This window comes from Nesoenas mayeri, assembly GCF_963082525.1.
Source record: "Nesoenas mayeri genome assembly, chromosome: Z".
Lineage (NCBI taxonomy): Eukaryota > Metazoa > Chordata > Aves > Columbiformes > Columbidae > Nesoenas > Nesoenas mayeri.
The window spans coordinates 59,777,289-59,795,175 of record NC_137542.1 but is presented as its reverse complement, the minus strand read 5'-3'; the positions used below and the strand labels follow the sequence as shown (position 1 = coordinate 59,795,175).

Genomic DNA, 17,887 nt, shown 5'->3' with positions numbered 1-17,887 from the left:
AATTTCCAATAGTCCCCTTCTTTATTAGGACTGTCTTGTCTCCAAACTCCCTTTCTCCTTCTCTCTTTTTCTTTTTGTCTTTCACAAGAGACACAGATGGACCAATGTGCCTGGATGTTATGAAAGCTGTTTAAAAAATTCAAGGGGAAGCCATTGATCAGAGCAGGAGGAGTGCATTAGATTACAATAGAAGCAATAATGAGGTTCCAGATGCTGGAACGTGGTTTGAATAAAGTTGAGACAGGTTGCATGGGTTTGAAAGCGAAGATGCTACTTGGACGTGATTGACATTTTGAGGCTTCTGTAGTTGCCATAAGGTTCACATAAGCACCCAATATTTAGGAAAGAATGCTGGCAGCATAATAAGAGTATACCACTTAAGTTTCGGATTCTATTTTACATTCTTTCAGCATGTTGTGATACGTAACATGCTGCACCACTTAATGAGCATTTGGTAGTGGAGCACTAAAATGGTAATTTTTGGGTGCTTATCTGAACTAAACTTCTACCTTCTGAAGTTCACCCATAATTAGAGTCTTCTAGTTTTAATTGTGGTGCCAGGAGTATTTCAGCCGTGAGGCTGAAAACACTCTAGGTTGATGCTCTTCAGGCCTGAATTGTAAGTTACAATTCAAGCTAATTTTTGTTATGCTCTATTTTAGCAAATGCTCATCAAGAGGTGCAGCATATTAGAAATTAAACCGCTGAAAAAAAATTATGAACAAAAAATTATACTCCCAAATTATCACAGTTTAATGTGTATTGTGAATGTATTTCCCATCTTTTTTTTTTTTTTTTTTTTTTTTTTTTAAATATTACAGGCCAAACTGCTAACTTTTGTTGGAGGCTTTCAGTAGTGTTGAAAACATTAAGAACAGCACAATGATTTCACCTTTGCTCATATTACTGAGTTTTCATTGTGCTGTATTGTTACCATTTATGGTGATTATGATATAGGATGCTTAGATGTTACATAATCTGAAATGCCTATATGTAAGTGTGCATGACACAACAGAAGAGGCTCCATCATTGATAACACTTAGGCAAAAGGAAGATAATTTGATTTGCTGTTTTTTTTCTCTAGATGGGTTCAGCTTTGTTTAATTTACTGCAAATACAAGCATCCGAATTCCAAACTGAAGTCATGGAGTCCTAAGATACACCGTTACAGGTTGTCATCTATCTTGTCTTGATCTTGTGAAAGGCCTCAGCTTCAGTTTATGTTTCCTGGATTTTTAAAACACTTTCCCTTGTTTGCTTTACCAGTTCATAGTTATAATATCCACACATTTGGAGATTGACTTTGAGGTCATTGATTAATTTTGAGATTATGTTTCTTTCTCTTAGTTTCACTAAATTATTCACACAAGTTTAATGTTGGCAAAAAGGTATCTTAGCTTCATCCTATGTCTGCCAATAAAGAAAAGGCTACCCTAAAGGGTCCCCTTATGTTGGTGTGTGGGTGGGAGGGTGGGCGGATGTGCATGCGTATGCGTGTGTGTTAGTGTGTGGAAAAAAGCAGTATGCTTTCTAGTAATGATTTTGGGCTTGACCTTTCCAGGGCAGCTTCTCATATGTTTTTAAGGCTGGTGTATTAAAACCAGAGAGATGTTATAGATGGGATGGTGGTGGTAAGGAAATAGCTCAAATCAATAACTGTGAAACAAAGGTAGTACCAGGTGTAGGGTTGAGTTGGAGAACAGAAAGCTGTATGCACCTAAGTCAGAATTTCTCTGTTGACTTTCCAAAATCAGCTGAAAATAAAGAAGACATAGCCCTAATAGTATCTGATATAATTCCATTTTCATTTAACGAAATAACAGCACAGATAGATTTTCCACTTCTTTTTACGTATCTTATTTATTTTCAAATGACTATTAATGTTTTTTTTTTTTCCTTTCACATAGAGAGTGATGGAGAATGTACTTGAGATTCTACTCTTTCTTTTAAATGCAAAACTGCAGAGGAAAATAAACAACTTTAAAGATATCTTTGGATATATTTAAAATAAATTACGAAAATACTTTATTGTTTTCAATATAAATTACTTATACAAATTGATACATTGTGTTATTTTAGTTAATATATCCTCTGTGTTTTCCCTAGTTTTCCATAAGGAAATATTCTATTGATTTTAGAGTATTGCATGTCTGTCTCAAACAGAACTCTTTTCTGATTTAGGCAGAGGTTTTTTGCTCAAATGTTAATAGCATGATGCAGCCCATAGTAATTTTACATTACTTTTGTCTTTAGGGATTTACTGAGCCAAAGTTCAGCTGAAGTTAAGGTCTGAATAAGGACTACCAGACTGTGTCAACAACAATAATATCTAGTTTTGATGTACTGCTTTTCATTCTACCTCCTAAAGCAATGTAGGAAGAAGGAGAGTATTTCATTTTGTGGAGCAGAGAGATGAGCTGACATGCTTAGAAACATGCTGCAAATACATGAATGACTAAAATAGTTTTGGAGTCCTGTAACCAGTAGTTCACACAGTTCAGCTGAGTGTTTGGCATTAAAATGTCTAGGTGATATCAGTTCAGTGCATTTGGAGAAATCTGGTGTGACAAAAAAGCCTGAATACAGAGATAGATTCCTGTTGGAAGGGACTTGTTAAATACTCTCATTTGTGGATATGTTAGCCTGGCAGGAAAACACATGTTTTAGTTATTACTTCACCGTATATATTAATATATAGACGGTATACTTGTATGGGCATATCAAAAGTGAAATTCCCCATGTAAACTCTGGAGTACAAACCAGAATTTTGGGTTTAAATCACTCCAAAGTATAGATGTTTTCAAATTCCAGACTGTTATCCAGATCTGATTTTTTTTTTTTTTCCTTCTGTCTGTACTGTAATGATTGAAATCTTTGTTTCTTTTCAATGCAATTTGATTTTTGGCTTTTCAGCACATTGAAACATGCTTCACAAAATCAGCACAGCTATTAATTTAAACATTTGTCCTTGATTGCATGCAAAGTAAATACAAGGTCACAAGTAGAGCCCTCATAGTCTGACATGTTTAATCATAGAATCATGGAATGCCAGGTTAGAAGGGACCACAAGGATCATCTGGTCCAACCTTTCTCGGAAAAGCACGGTCTAGACAAGATGACCCAGATTTGACAGTGTAAAACACACATGAAACATACGCAAGTAAATCACACTAATTTTCCTCAAAAAAATCAGCAAGTAAATTAAATGTAAGAATAACTAAGGCAATATTATGACAGGAGCACCTCATACTGTGTCTGAAAGGAGCCAATTTCAGGTTTTTTTACTTTGAAATCCATGCTATATTGAAGTTTGGATTCATGGTTGATTTAGATATGAAGTTGATTTAGTGTTGAATTTTAACACCTTGATGGATGTTGCATTTGTAATCTAATTAGATTTTTAAAGAATCTTTGTCATATATCTTCTCTTTCCCTGTTCTATTTGATACATTAAACCCAATATCTATTTGTGTGTATTTTAATCTGAAAATTTTATCAGCCGAGTGGCAAAAGCAAATGTTTTATTTGGAGATTTAAGTAAGTAAACATTTATACTGTTTGCATTTCTTCAATGAAAAATTCTGATCTGAAAAGTAGAATAGTTCTGCATTGGCTGCAGGTATGCTTTTATAAGTGGCAATATTTCTTCTAAAAAGAGGCTCAACAATTTGCTTAGAGCCACTCACCAAATAGGATGAAATAGCTTGAAAATTATACAGAAACTCCAGAAATCTTCAGCACTCATTCCTCATAATTTCAGACCTTTCTAATATGGTATGTTTTTAGTTATTTTTTAAAAAGATAACTTGCTTCTGCCAGTCGTGCTGTCTTAACAGTCCTGCAAGAACGGCATCAGCTGATTTTGAACTTTGGAAATAATTTTGCATTATTTAAGAGAAGGCTGTACTGTCGATCTGTTACTGCACCTGCTAGTGAATAATGTATAAATAAATGAATTTGTATATGCAGTAAAATGCAAGAAACATGAATCTTCAGGTAAAACTTAACAGTTGTTCCTCTTTATGTGTATAGAAAGCCTAGGTCCCAAATACTCTTTTGTTTCCTCAGATAAACAATTAACTTTTTTGGGGGAGCACCTCATAATTTTAATTTGATCATACTGTCTTTTCCTTTTTGCTCTTTGTACCAAGGTTCAGCCATAGAATCTATACAAGGATTATTTGTAGAATATGATTTTAAGCAGCAGTTAAATAAAATGAAATAGTAATGACTATTGTAAGATCATTTCAAAGATCTGAATGTTTCAAATTTAGAAAAATACTTTAAAATAGAAAGTATCTACAATCAGATTGTGAACTCTTGCACAGATCTCAAAGTAATACAGCAAAGATTATCATGTAAGTCATTTACTGTAAAAGCAAAACACTTCTGATTCGATTCTGTATACATAGCTGAATCCAAGGGCAACTGAGGCAACTATGAAGATTTCCAATTTTCAGGCAATTTAGATCATTATGAATTTCAACCCTTAGATAGTTTTAACAAGAAATCTCAGCAGAATTGGCTTAATTTAAATGAGTAAATGTGCAAAACCAAATGAGAAAATATGTTAGGGAAAAAGATTATTTGAAAACCTGTGTTTGTTTGACACTGACAACATAGGGAAATAGGGTAGGATAAATAATTTATGAAATATCAGCCACAAATCTAAAAAACATAAAGGAAATATTTTAGTACATAGCTCTATAAGTATTAAATACATGTGAACTGTTCTAGCAAAAGTTACAGGGGTGCAAGTAGTTCAAGCTCAGAAACTTTGGTTTTAACTAAAGGAAACAAAAATAATTGTTGCTGTTTCATATTTCAAAATTAATGGGATCCTTTTACCATGTAATTTTGAGGCAGATAATTACAGTAATGGAGATACTACAGCACACCTGAAGAATGCTTTTACAGCAACACTAAAATATACTAAGAGCAGTATTAGCACTAATCAAGAAAAAAGCAACTAATAAAACATTACTTCCATGGCAGGTGTGAAAAACACATTCTTGTAGTCTGCAATTTTTTGCTTCCAGATATTTTTTTTGGCAGAATATCTTACGTAAAATATGGTAGCTTTGAAATTGCTCCCAAATATTTCACAACTATCTGTAGATTTATGTCACCAGCCCAGTTCTTAGCAGTCTCTGTTCAAAACAAATCTGTGTATACCTGTGTGTATGAGGATGGACACAATTTTAGGCTTTTATTCTGATCAACTTGCTTCTGCCTTCTTTCCTAGGAAGTGTGTAGAGAGCTCTGGTGCCTCAGCAAAAGTAACCGCTGTGTTACCAACAGCATTCCAGCAGCTGAAGGTACTCTTTGCCAAACAGGGAGCATTGAAAAGGGGGTGAGTACAAACAATTTATTGCTTGAAGAGGCGATTTATTGTTAAAAGCCTACAGGAAGAAAGAACTAGAAGTACTTATGTGCAATTATAGGAGTTCAAAAATTAGTTACTTCAGAATGCATTTGCATCCTAATGGAAGTGTCCTACAGATCTATTTCACAATTATTTTATATATGTAATTTCATAAAACATTTTTCTTATCTGTAAAATTCTATAGCTGGGAGGCAAGAGGTGGGGGGGAAGGGAACCAAGCAACCAAACACCACATGCACTCACACACACAAACCCCCCAAAACCACAACAACAAGCAAAAAAACCACAACACACATGCACACACAAAACCAACAAAAAACCAAAACAAACCAAACAAAAATACCCTGATACATACTTTCTTGTGTATTTTTTGATTATTTATTGTAAAAACTCTTCAGTTTAACCTTTTAATGAATTTTATAGCATTCTTCTGCAAAGGACTGTAACAAGTGTAGGTCTGGCATGGACTTTGAAAATGTGTAACATAGATCTAGAGCCTGAACTCTGTTGTTTTGTTAGAATATAAAAAAATCTTTATTCTTTCAGATATAAGCTGAATTGTACAGGCATATAGAAAAAATGTTGCCTTAATAAAAAGGTTTTCTCAATGTCCATATTTCCCAATGATCTTTCTGTTTTCACTTTGAATTATTTTTGTAGTATTCAGTTATACTTGCGTAACCTTTTAGCTTTAAAGGACTTTTCTGTGCAGTCTGCTAAACTCTTCTACCTTATAGAAAGTCGATGTTGCAATAGATAAGTCCGGTGCTATTTTATCTGTTTGAACATTTGAATTTTGATTTTAAAACAGTGCCTGTGTATCAGTAGTTTCAGACAAAGTTCTGAAACTTAGTTTTAGATTAAGGATAGTAACAGAGTATTTATGAATAACAAGGCAAAATCTATACAGATCTTAAAGAGAAGATTTTAATGATTAATTTACAGGACATGTACTGGGGAAAAAAGTGAATTCCATATATGTTTTTTCAAGATACTCTGTTTTATGCAGGTTTGTACGAAGTGAAGAGAGGTTATTATATTAATTTCCAGTATCTGTCTGAGAGTTGCTTCATCTGTCCATAAGATTTACTGCTCCAGAATGGATTTTTTCCTAACAATGACTACTGACATCTATTCTCATCCTTACTTTTGACACGCTAGCTGGGCTAGTTTCAACAAAGATTAAACTGCATTTTGACTTGCAATCTGATGTTTAAACAAAAAGAATGAAAGCTTTTGGGCAGCTGTCACAGTTTATTAATGCTTGTTAACGGGTTCTTTTAGGGCCCATGACCTAGCGTCATTTTGATGTCTTTTCCATGCTGAGTTTGGAAATATTGGTAAACCATGTTAAATAAATTTGTTGAAGCGGTCATTAAAAAAAATGGAGTGCTTCAAGTTGGCCACTGAAAACAGAGAGAGCTTCACATTCTACCAAAATGTTACCTTTTATTAGAGTAATAGAAAATGTTAGAAGCCCTGCTCTTAAATCAACAGTCTAGGTTTATTTTGGAACCACCACTCCTTGCCAATGACAAGGAGCAATGTACCTCAATTTATATTTTTAAATCATGAGACTACAGTGAACAAGTTGAGATGCTTTAAGATGCTGTTGCTATGTCCACTTGCCAGAGGCTTCTATCAGCTTGCTCTCTACAAAAAATCTTTTCATAGTCATCTGTATCTCCTTCCATCATTAGATTTTAGAGGGAAATGAGAGAATACATACTGTTTTACAGAGGTAAACTGTTCATGCCTGTTAACAGCAGAGAATTGTGTCTGTAAACTGCAGCTTCAAATATTCCTGTAAATTAATATCTCCTGATAGCAAAAAAACAAGAGACATGAGCTCTTTGCAAGTATGGTTCTATTTACCACATACTAAGGAGAAAATAATATGTTACAATTCTGTAACACTTTATTACTACTACTACTACGACTACTACCACTACTGCATTTGTGTAGCAATCACACCTAAAGGCCCCAACCAAATTAGGCCACGTTTTGCTGGGTTCTGTCCAAATATGAAATAAATTATGTTCCCTGCTCTAAAAGAATAACAAGATCTTGGAGTAATTCTTCATATTTGTAGGGTCAATTTCTGCTTTTATTTACATTAACGTAAACTCAATGTAACTATTAAAGCAAAATCTGGTGCAGTGTGCATTAATATCTTATTGGCAGAGTTGGGAGGGATTTCTACAATTAAAATGGCCTTAACACTCTGTTATGAAACCTTCTTTCAATTGCTTATATAAATGTGCCAAACATTTAACTCTTTGGTTTGAAATTTTCCAGAGTAGATGTCTTGCCTATGCTTGAAGGTTTTTGGAGTGTTTTCCATAAAAGTTACTCAGCTGTTTTCTGCATACAGGGAAAGAGAATAGAGTGGTTTCTTGCTACTGATGGAACTTGTATATCTGTTCTGTTTTGAAGCTTTTATATGTTCATGCTTTGGTGAAGGGTTTTACATATCGGCTGAGTTCAAAAAGGTACTCTTTTTCCTAACTTGTAATAATAATTTTCAATATACATGAAGTTTCTCAGCTATTCCCAGAGATGTGTTTGTGAAGGTAAACTAACTGATAGATTTTTATAAATACTCTGATGAGTATAAAAATCAATAAGACAAAACTAGTAGGAATGTTTATTTTGTCTTTGAATTTAAAGTAATAGAAAAGGTGACCTTTTCTAACATCGTTGTTAGATTCATACTAGGTATGTAAATGAGGGCTGAGTGGGCAAAAAGTGATAATTCAATGTCCTGAAAGGACAGTTTAAATAGCTAGGTTGTGTGATAATTTAAGTTGTTATTGGACATTAAGTTTTCTTGCAAGATATTTGTAGAGGCAGTTATTAAAAATACATTATTAAAACTGAGATGGCAAATTTAAATTGATTTTTTTTTTTTCCCTCTACAAAGCATGAAATCAGTTTCCCTGCAATATTAGAGTACTTGCTGCTTGAGTTTCCTATAAGCAGACTATCATAAATCTTAGTTCTGTTGAAAAGCTTATGTTCATATAAAAGCGATCTCAAATGTGTCACAATGTCATGTTTTATTTTGTTGTTAATGATCTCTATACAAAACATTTTGGACTGCTTACCTTATTCAGAGTTTTTTGCACATTTTATGCATATTCAAGTGCATCACCTAGTTGAACTAATTGAATGTAATTTATTGAGTGTTAGAGAAGAATTAACATTTCAGTTCTAAGCCTTTCATGAAGCATTGTTCTTTTAAAACCGTTGTCACCTTCTTGTTTCTTCATGTACTGGTTACTTAATAGTCCTTACCTCATCATACCAGATGAGGTTGCTATAATTTGTGGAGGAAGCATATTTCTGTAGTCCCATTAGAGTAATGAAGATTTTTATAATTTTGAATTACTCTAACAGATTTTGTATATCAATGGCTTCTGGTGAAAGATACATTTTCACTAGAAAGTTAAGTCCTCAGATTTAATTTCAGTAGAGGAGTAAAAACATCACCTGAGGAGTTTTTACCGGGAACTATGGGAATGTGGAAGACAATGCATGACATTGGAAATCATAGAGTACAGGTGTTTTACACAGCTTTGGAAAAATAAAGCAGGTAAAATGCACCTGCATATTGTATACAGTCATAGTAGTATAGAGTTGGGGGTTTTTTGCATGTTACGTTTTACTTATGTGATATTCTTGTGGGTTTAACTTTAACTGAGTGTCTTGCATTTATTTGGTTTTGACGTGTTTGTAATATATAGAATGTATTTTTAAGTAATTAGCCTACATTTTTACTCTTAGAAGCATTTCAATTTTTAGCTTTTGACTTTAGTGTTAGATTACTGTTTATGTACTTCTGTTGCATCTTTAAAAGAAGGCTGCAAGGAGATTACTGTCTTTAGTTAATAAATTCATTATCACTAATTTTATAACTGTAATGAGAAGAAAACCAGAAGATTTTAATCCCTCATGTGTAATTCACATAAATACTTCATTCTCCATCATAATTGTACCATTAGAGGCATTGCAAAATGCTGTGCTCTGTAGATATATCTATAATAGCTAAAAATGCACGTTTACTAAAGAGACTGCATTATGTGTTATGCAGGCATTCAGTGATAGTCTGGATTTAAAAGAAGCTCCATATGAAGTGTACGTTCACCTAATGGATGCCTGCTTATTGGCATAAACTTCCAAATTGTAAATTTAGAACTCCACGAAGGGTAGCCTTACTTTTTTTCTGTGAAGCCTTGTGTCCTTGTTTTTTTCTCTGAAGAAGGGTGTGTTGGGCTGACCCCATCCATCAGCCAGGCCCCCACCCAACTGCTTGCTCGCTGCCCACCCAGGGAAGGGAAGAGACTCAGAAGGGCAAAAGTATGGAAAAAGGCAGTTTAGTAAGTGAAAGGAAAAGAGAAAAAGTGAACAGGAGTTCAGAGGCAAATCACTTACTACCTCCCATCAGCAGCCTGTAGCACAGCCAGTCTCTTAGCAGTGGCTACTTTGGAAACACTTCCACCCCCAGTTTCACTGCTGAATAATGATGCTATAGGGCATGGTATATTGCTTTTGTCAATTTGGGTCAGCTGTCTGTGCTGTGTCTCCTCCCAACCTCCCTCCCACCCCCAGCTTGCTCACTTGAGCAGCAAGTTGAGAAACCAAGAAAGCCCTGATGGTGTGCAAGCACTGTTCAGCAACAGTCAAAACATCTGTGCCTTGTCCACACTGGTCACAAACCTAAAATGCAGCACCACATGGGCTGCTATGAGGAAAGCTCTGTCCTGGCCAGACCTGGTAGAAAAGGTAGTGCATTTTGTACTTCAGATTTGAAATAGTCTGCTTTATCTGTTCTGTAAACACATTAGTGCTTGCTTTTTGAGAGGATGAGGCTTATAAGAAAATGTGCTGGATTATAACAGGTACAGCACATACAGAGAAAAGAAGAAGTCATGGAGGAAAAAAAACATTTGGTCATGGATGATGATAAAAACATTTTGAGTGGAGAAAAAAGAATGAATATGGCTAGAAAAATAATGCTACAGGTTTCACTTATTACTGTGGTATATTCAGTGGTAGCCTCTGTTCATATCCAAAACCATGTTGTGTCTGGGTGCATTTACTGATAAGCTACACATTTTAATGTTAATATATCATTTTAATGTACATTACTGAGATCTACACACTTAGATTCTGGCACATTTGACAGTCTATCATAGAAGTACCTTTTCTTCAAAGTGAAATTTCTAATTTAAAAAAAATATATATTTTTATTATTTTTCTTTAACTGACACTCTGTACAACTCGTTGTAATACCAAACCCCTACTTTTCTGATCAACGAGTGAAAGTCAAATTATCTTTTCAGTTGCATTCAGAAAAATCTATAGTAATTCAGGTCATCGTGAATGGCTGTATTTACTTGTCTACGTATGTCCCACATTGCTGAGACCGAGTCTTTAAGTAAGCCTTAGGACTCAAGAGAAAACTTAGCTTTTCTGTACCTATTAATATTACTGTAAAGTCAACACTGAGTGTTCCAGTAGTGCTTATGGGTGCACAGAGATATGTCTAACTTTCCATGTCTTCCACACATTTCTCAGTGCTTTTGTCAAATTCATATGGCTCATTCTGGACACAGAAGTTATCTGGTTCTCTTTTCAGAAACGGTCAGTACCGTGTCTGTTATGGGAATTCGAGGGAGATGAACAGCATATGACCATGTTTTGGAAGTTAAATTTACAGGCTCAGGGCACTGTAGACCTGAGGCCATGCTCAACTCTGCTGCCTAAGCCTATTGTGGGAAGGGTTTATCTAACTAACATACTCCAGATTCTCAGTGGTGCAGTAGACACCAGAATATGGATCAAACTATGGACTCTAGGTTTATTTCTGAATGGTTTAAAAAAGGTGTCTGACCAAGGAAATGATAAACCTATTTTAACAATTAGCCATTTGTGTGAATTGTCTGTCATTTTGTAAATTGGATGTAAGTAACAATATTGCAAATTTAAATGTTTGCATGAGTGAAATATGCATGTTAATTCTGTCTCTGAACAACTGGCCAGTCACTGTTATATAATGATTTTCTGTACCATGTCTAATGCTTTGGCACTACTATTATTATGTCTGTAGGGTTAGTATAAATGAAGTTAGTATAAATGAAGTACTGCAACAAATTCTTCCTCCATTGTAGCCTCATCCAGATATAAATTTTTAAAATATAAGAGAATGCATTCTAAGAAATACTATCGGGGGGAATTTTTCATTTTGCTTAATGAAGACCCGACATGAATCCTAAGTGGAGGGTGTTTTACTGAACGAATCTTAGAAATGAATCTTAATGTTTAAAAGAATGTAAGTAACTTGCAGTTCTTTTAGTGTGTAACGTTAAGGAGGATGTATGACCAAAAAAATAAAATCTTTATTTTAAGCATACTTTAACTTCTGGTGTGTGTTAGGGACCTATAATTCAGGACTTAGTGAAGACAATTAACAAATCACACACACCCTCACCAATGTCTAAACAAGGCTAGAAGTAGTAAAATATTAGTCTTGTTATCTATACAGAGAATGCTAATGCCTATAATTGGTCATTGCCTCACCCTTTTATTTTTCTGTCCTGATAACTCTGTCAGCCTGGAAGCTAATTTTGTGGTTTTTTTGTGAAATCTTTCAGTGGTGTTATCAAGGAGAGTGCGTACCTTTTGGCACTTGGCCCCAGAGCATAGATGGGGATTGGGGTCCGTGGTCAATATGGGGAGAGTGCAGCAGGACCTGCGGGGGAGGAGTCTCCTCATCTATAAGACACTGTGACAGTCCAGCGTAAGTAGCTAAAGTAAGCCGAAGCCAACAAAAAGACATTTGGAAATTATTCAAAACTGTGGTTTCACATGTTATCTGTTAAAATGTTTTGCTAGTTTGCCAACATTTGTCTTCAAAATAGCAGACAGAAACACTTAAACAGGAGAAGTTCACTAGACATATTTCTGACATTTTTAGTGTCTTATGTACTGTGAAGATAGCTGGATTTATGTTTATATTTAGCAGTAACCAGGATGGTTTTCTTTCTGCAACTTGCTCTTCATGCAAAATATATTTAAATTATGCCTTATATAGATTCCCCCCTCCGCTTTCTTAAGACATATTACCTCTAATGCTTGCCCAGGATCTAAAATAACTGTTGTCAGTAACTTATTAAAAAACCCCAACATGGTATTGCAAGCTTTTGCATAGAGCTGCTTACATAGAAAACATAGTAATAATATGTTGCATATGATACTTTTACATGTTGTTGTGCCAAACACTTAGTTGTGACTTCCCACTGACTCTTAAAACAATTCAGTGAATTCTCTCCTTGCCACTACTCCCTATTGGTCCATCTACTCTCTCTCAAGAGGGGCCAGCTTCTCCATTACCGCTTGATCTGTTGTGTTTATCTGTACTGGTCCTGTCATCTGTCTGCTTTCCAGTGTGCTGAGCACTGTTCCAAAAAGGGTCAGTCAGGTAAGTACTCCTCTGTCTGTCACTAGCACTTCTCAGATGAGGACCACTTACTTATTTCTATTGACATTTGTTGCTGAGTTTTTCTTTTTCCTGCTCTTTTTCCTGCTTTTTTCTGTTGTTCTTTTCCTTGTTCTGTTTACCTTGTCACAGCTATAGGTCTTTGTGAAAGAGTAGTTTTATTACTCAATACTTTGCTCTTGTCATGTTCCCTAATCACTATTTCCATCACCGTTATTAGTTTTTAAGAGCACTTTTTCTTGAAAACATTAGGTTTCTGTGGTTCTTTTATGAAAATCTGTTCTGTGGCTTTTGTCAATCCTTTCTAATCTTTTCTCTGTACACTTAGGTTCTTGGTTGCTTGTACCCGTGTTTTGCAAGCCAGTCTGTACATCAGTTTTCTGCTGTACTCTGAAATACAGACACCATAATGTTGCATTACTGCTGCTTAAGGTGGTCTGTTCACCTCCTATAATTTGCAATAACTATCAAATCTGCGAAATAGAACTACTCACTGAATGGATTCAAAAGCAAAAACTATCCATATGCATTAATAACATCTCAGACTATATTACTGAGAGAATAATAAATTCCTTATTTTTTTCACAGCAATATGTAAAAATGCTAGTGAAATGTTTGTTTGGAGCATGAGTAATTTCATAAGATTTTTTTAACTACTCCTGTCACCATTTATATTGGTTGATATGTTGAAAGGTGACTAAATTTTAAATGTTTAACAGTACAGCAAGCAAACGCATGGAGGGATGTATACTTGCATTAGGAAAAAAAATCCTTTAGGTTTAAGGATAACGTTGCCTGGCTATGTATCGGTAATGTGAAAAGTAGTGTTGATTTTATTTTTAGTTAATTGTAAGTTATTTTATTTTTTTATTACAAAACAAATACAAATACCTTTCCCCCCCCTGCCCCCGTCTGCTTATTAGTTATGACTCCAAGAGCTGGTATCTAATTAATCTTCCATTTAACTCAATATTAATTCATTATTTGACCTCTGTCGAAAATAGATAAGGTTCTTGAACAGTTCAAGAATTTAAGAGCCAATATCTGATTCACGCTAATAGAAACCTTCTTACTTGGAGTTTCCTCAGATTTAATACTACTTAATTTAAATCAGAATCAGATTCTTGAAATAGAAAAGGCAGCCTTTGGCTCTGCTATTTAAGAGGCAGTGTTTCTTAATTTTGTTAGATTTTCAAGTGTAATATGAGAAGATAAAATAAAAAAGTATCATATAGATTGTTTACACATTTCTCATGCTCATTTTACAAAGCAAGCAAATAATTAAAACCAATGCCCTTTTATAATGTTCAAAATACAGTTAAAGTGTAGTGCTTGGAATCTTTGCAAACTAGATAAACACTGCATAAGTGATGATTTTCAAGTGCCCACTATTGTTTTGTATCTGGTCTAATTCAAGTGAATACTACAATTCTTATTAACAAAATATTTTAAAATTTCAACTTAAAACTTCCATGTGCTTTTAATTTTATTTGTACATTATATGATATATATCTCTTGGACTTGTATTTATACTGATACTGCATTAGTATACCTCAGGAACCTGTGTTTGTACTAATACATACACTAACATGTAAAACATGTTTTTCCAGGCCTTCAGGTGGAGGCAAATATTGTCTTGGAGAAAGGAAGCGGTATCGCTCCTGTAATACTGATGTAAGTAAATTTTCTTCCACTGTAACAGTATAATAATCTTCCTGTTGTTAATTTTAGCAGCAATGGATGCATTTTTTCCCAGTTTAGAAAAGCTGTGAATGCTGCATCCGTGTTAAAGGTGAATATTTACATTCCACATCACCCCAAAGGTCTCTCTAGCCCAGGGTCTTGCCACCCAGCAGTGGCCAATAACAGGCATGTAAGGAGAAATTATAAACTTTTGCAGCCAAGGCATAACTTTTCTGTGGATATACTATATGAGTTTCTGGAATATGAATGTCTAAAGATTTCTTGAGCTCCATGTTGTACTTGTACCACATTAACTACCACAAATGAGGTATCCTCCGTTAATCCACTTTTTAAAACTATTACCCTTTTTATACCTCTATAACTTCCAGTACTAATGTGTTATACAATCCTCTTATACAGTCTGGGAAAATGTTATTTCTTTTGGTGTGTTTTAAACGTTCTATTTTGATGGTTCTTATATTACCAAAATGATCATGTTGTTTTATTTTAGAGTTGAGTCCATCAGATAATGAACTACCACTGAGGGGGTGGGGCAGATTATGTATGTATAAAATCAAATTATGAACCTAAATTAGAAATTCAAGCGAGTTAAAAATTGATCCAGAAAAAAATGCACACCAACAAAGAATTTCACTACTAAGTCTCCAAGTCGTTAACACTACAAACATAAAGAGGCTTTCAAATTATTTTATCTTCAAATTTGTCTTAATTTTCTTCTTAAATCAAGAAAGTTTGTAACAGTAGGAGTGTTTGTGCCTAAAGGTGATATTTCACCAGTTTATCTTTTGATATATTTCAGGAAAAAATACAATAGTTAATATTCTGATCCCTTGAAAAATACTTGGTTTTATGATTGTTACTAATTATCATAAGTATTAACTCTGGAGACTTCTCGGTGGAGGTTATTATTAGGAAATATTACAAGTTTCCCAGTTAAAAATTACTTTCTTACTGCCAATCACAGCTGTTCTCTTCACACATCCAAGAAGTGTGATAGGCCTTTTGATCACAGTGTTGTAAGACAAACTGAAGCTGAGCTGCTTGTCCAGTAGGAGCTGTAAAACTTTTCCAGTCATAGAGGTTTCCAGATTACAGTGCACCATTCTACAACTTTGGCCATCTGTCACGCGAGTGTTGAGTGCATCACCCATGCTATCTTATTTTTTTCTGTAGATATATATCTTTGCGCTTGACTGTCTTTGCGCAGTTTTCATTTGAATGGACTCAGCTTTTCAGGTGATCTACTGTCATTCATATTTCCTCTTTATTTCACTCAAATGTGTTTTTTTGGTAATTGAAAGACTTTGTGAGGCATTTTTCCATAGTTCAAATTCACAAACAAAAAGATGAGTAGCACTGAGTGTGCTTCTTATTCGTACAGTTGATAGGAAATTCACCTGTGAATTCACCAAGTGATAATTCCTTATTCAAATATGTCTATTGAAATCTGTCAGTCAATATTTAATAAATTGAATCTATGCTCTCCTGAAGTACTACAGGTTTATTCCTGGTTTTCTTTTTTCAGGATTTTGTGTACTCCTAAGTTAAGTGCCTTGAAAAACTCAAATTATATTTTGTATTCTACTGTCCTTTCAGTTTAGCCAGAAACTGTAAAAGGGTTTAGTTGATAAAAGCTATTCTTATACAAAATACTGTTCTATATATACTCATATTTCTTTTAAACCTGTATCAATCAAGTCTCTGCCAACTTTTCTGTTTATTTGGAATTGATATCAGGCAAACTGTATCCTAGAATATCCTATTTGTCCTTTTAAAATAATGACCTTTTTACATTAGCACTGTTTCAGTTTATACATGCAGTTTAAGATTTGTTAAAAAAAATTCATATTGGCACACTGGTGTCCTTCTCCTTTGACTCTTTGATGACTCTTGTGAGATAATTGTCCAAGCATTCCTATTTAAAATGTTTATATCCAGTAGATATTCTTTAGCATCTGCCACAGTATCTAGTACACAAGAAAGTATACACGATATATAATCCTGCTCCCTCACAAATATACATTAATTTTTTTTAATATAATTAACAATCATATCGCTACCTAATTATACTATTGAAATGTCACTAGAATATTTTTCATTCTTATATTTTATTTCTTATTGTCAGACACTTTTCAGGCAGTTTTATTCTTAGATGGTTTTGCTTCCCATATTCCCTCTTTGTTTAATACTGAGAGGAACTTCATAGGGTCACAGATGGAACATCTAGAAGGTATCTGAGAGAGGCCTTCAGGCTATTGCCTGGATCAAAGGAAAATCATCTGTTATTAAATGATTCCTAACTGATGGTTAGGAAGCTGACCTGTTTTGAAGTAAGTTCCAGTGCAGGAGATACCACTAGGATTCTTCAATATCCTTACAGTAAGGACTGTTTTCAGAAATGATAGTGTATGTTTTCCCATCCTTTAAGTCCTTTACTTAACTCTTTCCCTAGTAAGAAGGCAGCTGATAGTGTTCCCTCCACAGGAGCCTCTCCTGTGTTTGCAGGCTACTGTCATATCTATTCTTAGTCTTCTTTACACTAGACAGTCTCTTTGTTAGTAGCGTTTGGGATCCCAGTGGTGCACATCATCTTGAAGTGTGGTGACCAAACCTCTGCCTAGGATTCTAGCTGAGGCCTGACAGAGCTAAGTATAACCTCAAATTCAACAGTCATTTTAGTGATAGGATTCAACTTATTAGTTTTACTATTGTGTTAATTTTTCTTACAGGAGTGACAGTATTTATTTAGTCAGTGTTTGTCCATAATGCCCAAATCTCCTTCTAAAAAGCTGCTATTTAAAAAGTCATCTCTTAGCTCATTCTTGTGCAGCTGATTGTTCCTGCTCAAGTGTAGCAATTTGCATCCATTGCTTAATTTCAAACCACTGCTCCAATATGTAAAAATCTTCTAAAATTATAGTCCTTTATTCTAAACTGTTCACTCCCTACCTATAGTTAGATTTCAATCAATAGTTTAAATAAACTATTGGAAAGGAAACTTTGCATTTGATTGACTAGGTCTTAAAAGAATTGCAGACTTTGGCCAAGCCATTTGGAAATGCTATTCTTACAGTTTGACTGTGAATAATTTTTTTAGTATATTTTGAGGGTAAGGTTTTCCAGTGCATAAACATATTGTTACTTGTAGAAGTTCAAATTTACTGCCTTAATGGTTTTGACAATTGTAGTCTACTTCTTTTATAGTAATATTTAGGGTTCTACATAACTAAGAATTGCTGAGACTAGTAAATTTTGTTTCAAGATTTATGATAGTCCTTAGTGCTTGACATTTTTAA

At 34.4% G+C, this 17,887-nt stretch overlaps 1 protein-coding gene across 1 annotated transcript in view; it reads left to right on the top strand.

Annotated features, from left to right (window-relative positions):
* The window catches only part of ADAMTS6 (ADAM metallopeptidase with thrombospondin type 1 motif 6), a gene marked incomplete at its 5' end in the record, with an annotated part of 141,756 nt that overhangs the window by 78,692 nt on the left and 45,177 nt on the right, over window positions 1-17,887 (top strand). Inside the window, 3 exons of the mRNA XM_080362255.1 lie at window positions 5,246-5,353; window positions 12,043-12,188; window positions 14,498-14,561. Coding sequence (XP_080218381.1) covers window positions 5,246-5,353; window positions 12,043-12,188; window positions 14,498-14,561 — 318 coding nt within the window. The remainder of the gene's footprint in view (window positions 1-5,245; window positions 5,354-12,042; window positions 12,189-14,497; window positions 14,562-17,887) is intronic.